The 5,099-nt window shown below is 43.0% G+C and overlaps 1 protein-coding gene across 1 annotated transcript; it reads left to right on the top strand.

The window, feature by feature from the left end:
• Window positions 1-2,671: 2,671 nt before the first annotated feature.
• LOC147426500 (uncharacterized) lies at window positions 2,672-4,176 on the top strand. Its single transcript, XM_086498209.1, has 2 exons — window positions 2,672-3,533; window positions 3,629-4,176. Exons 1-2 carry the CDS (start codon window positions 2,672-2,674, stop codon window positions 4,174-4,176), a joined length of 1,410 nt encoding a protein of 469 aa, XP_086354335.1.
• The last annotated feature ends 923 nt before the right edge of the window (window positions 4,177-5,099 follow it).

The following is a 5,099-nucleotide window of genomic DNA, read 5'->3' as shown; positions in this document are numbered from 1 at the left end:
TGACAATGCTTTTTCGCAAAGCACTGATGACATAGGGCACAATAAATTAGGGAAAACCTCCACCATATTTGACCACGACCTCTACGACCTACCTCTCTACACCTTTACACCATAGCCTTCGGGGCCATATGGACTACTACACCTACGTTTTATCACGTTGCCATGATGTCTAAATTGATTATACATATTGCACTGCTAAAACTTATGCACTCATTATGAGCTTAGTGTTTTCTTTGTTGCTTGACAGAAGCATTTATGAGGACAAGGGACACATTCCTTTGTCTTTGTGAATCTCCAAGTCATTCCTCTCATGTGCGTGCATGCCAAAAGGTTGCACGAAATTATCGATGCCAACTCTCTATACAGCGTACGGTATACTTGACAAGTAATGCCTTGCCATGCTTAACAAATGACCATGGTCGTGGTAGGAGTCCCTCCACATTTGTGGAGGGTTCTATCCATGGCGATGTTACAATTCCACAAGTCCCTCTACAAACAGTCATGTAAGGACAAGGACGAAGACAACACACTCTTTTATGTTTGGATGCGGCAAGAAGATATCGTCAACAACGGGTAAGGCAATGTACCTCCAACATAAGAGAGCAGCGCCATCAACATGACGGACACTTTTGCCCTCTCATAGACGCTCAAAATGAGGAACAGGTCCCGTATGTTCATGACACATCACTTGGAGGAATTGCTTGCATTCTACATGCTTATCCCTATATACAAGGTGTACACCCTTCCATGCTACCATTGATACATGTCTCATTGCCTACAGATCATACAAGAACCATGTCCTCCTTCTGTGAGTTTTGTGGTGCATGTCTTTCACCGTGTGAAATGAAGAAGGAAGATACACCATCAATGGGAAAATATTGTTGCAAAGGTGGAAAAGTATCCCTCTTTCCTCTTGCAAGACTGCCAGATGTATTGGAGAGGCTACTCAATAACAGTGATGCTATGAGTAGGTCCTTCAGAAAAAACATCAGGAGTTACAATAGTGTGATGGCATTTGCATCTCTTGGAGCCACCATTGATGAGACATTGATGGGTAGGTCTGGTGCATATTTCTTTCATGTACGTGGCGGTGTGTACCATCAAATTGGTTCTTTGCTACCACACAAAGCAGGGGTGCCAAAATTTGCACAGATATATGTATATGATACTGAGCATGAGGTTCGGAATCATATGAGTGCCTTGGATGGTTTGAATTTGTCCACTCTTGAAGCATTATCAATGATGATGCGATCATGTAATCCATATGCAAATGCCTTCTACAATGTTGGTAGAATGTTACATGACAGTCCTGGTGTGGAGATCAAAATGAAAATTTGTGACAATAGAAATACTTCCAGGCAGTACTTGATACCTGTTGGCAATGAGGTTGCTGCAATTATGCCAGGTCAAGGGGATGTACAAACAACTGGCCATCGAGACATTGTGATACATTGTCAAAATGGAAGCCTGCAAAGGATTTCAAATCTACACAGGTCGTACATGCCACTATTGTATGTTCTTCTCTTTCCATGGGGAGAAGATGGATGGTATATCAAGCTTCTTTATGCTCATGTGCATGGACCTTTGGATGCCTTGGCTAGTCGACAATGTGTCACTCAAAGAGAGTACTATGCATATCGACTACAGGTTTGTGCTGATACGGAGTCATGCTTGCTTCGTGGGGGTCGTTTACTTCAACAATTTATGGTTGATGCATACTGTGCCATTGAGGAATGTCCTCTTGCATGGGTCCGTACAAAACAGAAGACGCCAGGGCAGAATTGTATGCAGGGCTGGCTGACATGGTGCATTTGTCTGGGAGTGATGCTGTACTTGGACGATCTGTAGGTCGAAGAATTTTCTTACCCTCATCTTTTATAGGCGGGCCCTCGGCACATGTACCAATTGTATCAAGATGCAATGGCAATTTTGCGTGCAAAGGGAAAGCCAGACCTATTTATCACATTCACATGTAACCTTAAATGGCCAAAAATAAATGAGGCACTACTTCCAGGACAGGTTTCCTCTGATCGACCAGACATAACCACCAGGGTTTTCTTCTTGAAACACTCGAGCATGATGAAGTATATCCTAAAGAAAGATATCTTTGGGAAAGTGGTGGCTTACATGTCTGTCATGGAGTTCCAAAAGAGAGGCTTGCCACATTCTCATACATTATTGATTTTAGATCCTCGATGTAAGCCTCAATCAACATTTGATTATGACAAGATGGTTTGTGCAGAGCTGCCAGATAAAAATCGATTTCCAGTGCTCCATGATATCATTGTTAGTTGTAACATTCATGGACCATGTGATGAGTTCAATGTTTCATCTCCTTGCATGGTTGATGGCCGGTGTATTAAAAAATATCCACGTTCATTTTGTGAGCAAACAAGCATGGATAATAATGGCTACCCCATTTATGTGCGATGAAACAATGGCTTCACTGCCAAGGTTAGGGGTTCTACTATTGATAACCGATGGGTTGTGCCATATAATCCTATTTTTTCAACATTATTTAATGCGCATATCAATGTTGAGGTATGCTCTATAATTTCAGCTGTCAAACAAGTATGTTTATAAGTACATCTACAAGGGGCATGATAGGGCAACTGTAAGATTCCATACATCGGTACGTGATGCACAAAGGGAGAACATTGATGAGATAGACATGTACACAGATGGCCGCTATGTATATGCATCTGAGGCTTGCTGGAGAATTTTTGAATATCCTTTGCACAATGACGCACCAGTTGTTCAGAGATTGAGTGTGCATGTTCCGACTGGTCAAATGGTGACTTTTCGAGATAATGATAGACTTAATGATGTCTTGCAAAGGGACAATGCAGATAAGACCACTTTGACAGAGTGGTTCACATGCAACTTGGAGAATCCTGATGCAAATGATAGTTTGTACATTGATTTTTCTCAAAAGTGGGTGTGGAATTTGGGTTCCAAAAAAAGGACAAAGAGACGTTGTGGGGACACTATTGGGCGGATGTATTTTGTGCAACCCTCTGCAGGTGAACGATATTATGTTCGTTTGGTTTTAACTATTTGTAAAGGATGTAAATCATTTGAGGATCTACGCTCCGCAAATGGTGTATTGTTTCCAACATTCAAGGCAGCATGCATTGCAAGGGGTATCTTGGAAGATGATGGGGAATGGTTCGGATGCATGGACGAAGCTTGCAGTACACATACAGGCTTGCAATTGAGACATTTGTTTGTGACCATTCTACTATTTTGTGAACCCTCCTCCCCTCATCTCTTGTGGGAAAGATTTCGATGTTTTTTGTCTGAGGACTACCAACACATGTTGGAGATGAGATATGAGTCGTTAGATGGATGTACACAAGTTGCTGAAGGGTATGCGTTGAGAGATTTGCATAACATTCTTGGTACTTTTGGACGAATTCCAGCTGAATTTCCTGGAATTCCAATGCCTGATGAGCGCTTTGTGACACGTGATGAAAATAGCTTGCTTTTCCAAGAGCAATGCCTCGGCACGGTACAAGAACTATCCGTGTCACGTGAATGGAGCAGACTCTAAATGAAGACCAAAGAATTTCTTTTGAGGTAGTCTTGCATGGATTGACTATTGACGGTGGGGCTATTTTTTTCCTAGATAGTCCTGCAGGGACTGGGAAAACTTATTTGTATAATTGTTTGTTGTCACGCGTGCGTGGAGAAGGAGAAGTTGCATTGGCCACAGCATCTTCTGGTATTTCAGCATTGCTATTGCGAAATGGACGCACTGCACATTCTAGATTCAAGATACCCTTGGACCTTGATAGTTGCAGCACATGCAATATCCCTGTTCAAGGTCAACTTGCTGAATTGCTTAGAATGTGCAAGTTGATTGTGTGGGATGAGGCTCCTATGATGCATCGATATGCCTTCGAAGCTTTGGACAAGTCTTTGCAAGATATCATGTGCTCAAGAAATCCATTTGGTGGAAAAGCGTTGCTTCTTGGAGGAGATTTCAGACAGATCTTACTAGTGGTGTTCCGGGGAGCGCGTACTGACATTGTTGATGCTACACTTTGTCGATCGCACTTATGGAATCATGTGAAGATCCTTAAATTGGCACATAACATGCATGTGGGAGGTGGTGATGTTGCAAATTCTACCTACAGAGAATGGCTTATGGATGTAGGAAATGTTGAGGTATAGGCGCATGTGCCTTGCCCGGTCGCCCAGAGTCTGGGCGCCCACTGACTTGTATACCTTATACATAGCATAAGTGTATAGGGGGTTGCTCACTCTTTGAGTCTCCCCACCCATATCTGTGTGTCGTGTGTCTCCTTCTCTCTCTCACTCTCCGTATGTGGTGCTCTCCAATCCCCTTCAATTGGTATCAGAGCGATAGGTTTGAGAGCGTAGATGGACGGCTTCGCGATGAACTCGTTGGCTATGGCAGAGAGGTCACAGATCTGAGCAAAGAAATAGAGGAGGCTTGTGGACAGCCATACAGAGGCTTGCAGGAGAGCTCTTAGGAGCTTCCTAGTGCTCACAGATCAGTCCACAGTTTCTCTACAGATCAGCCCATTGTGTACATCATTTTTCCTCTTCTCGGCAAGCTTTGCAACAACTACATTGGCGACAGATTGGAGCTTGGAGCTTCCATAGACATGGAAGCACTGTGAGATTGATGCATTCAGCTCACACATCGAGGTGGAAAGTGATTTTGAGCCTTTCTATGAGCTCAAAGAAGCACAGAAGAAAGTCGTTCAGTTTTTGGTAGAGCAGTCTACTGTTTTGCTCATAACTTGAGCTACAAAGCTCCAATTCCAAAACTTTTTGGTTCAAAACGGAGCTGGCTTCAAGCTCTACGACTTTGTAGAAGGAATTGTTTTCTAATTTGGAGTGCAGGTGGGTCTGAAATTAAAACACAGAGACTGTTTTTCAAAACAGTTTTGGGCTCTATTGTTTTCTTTGCTGCAGACAGCTTACCCGTGCACACTGCAGGTAGCAGGCACATTTGCATATGTTACAAGATTGGGTTTGACTCCCAGGTACAGGTTGAGTCTAGTACTCCCACAAGTGTTGCCAGTTGAAGTTGAGTAGTTCTTCTGCAGTGTTGTGGCTTGTATACA

The sequence above is a fragment of the Adiantum capillus-veneris genome, chromosome 24, assembly GCF_014529385.1.
Source record: "Adiantum capillus-veneris isolate H3 chromosome 24, ASM1452938v2, whole genome shotgun sequence".
Taxonomy (NCBI): domain Eukaryota; kingdom Viridiplantae; phylum Streptophyta; class Polypodiopsida; order Polypodiales; family Pteridaceae; genus Adiantum; species Adiantum capillus-veneris.
Note: the sequence above shows the minus strand (reverse complement) of the source record. Positions and strands in the feature narration are given on the sequence as shown.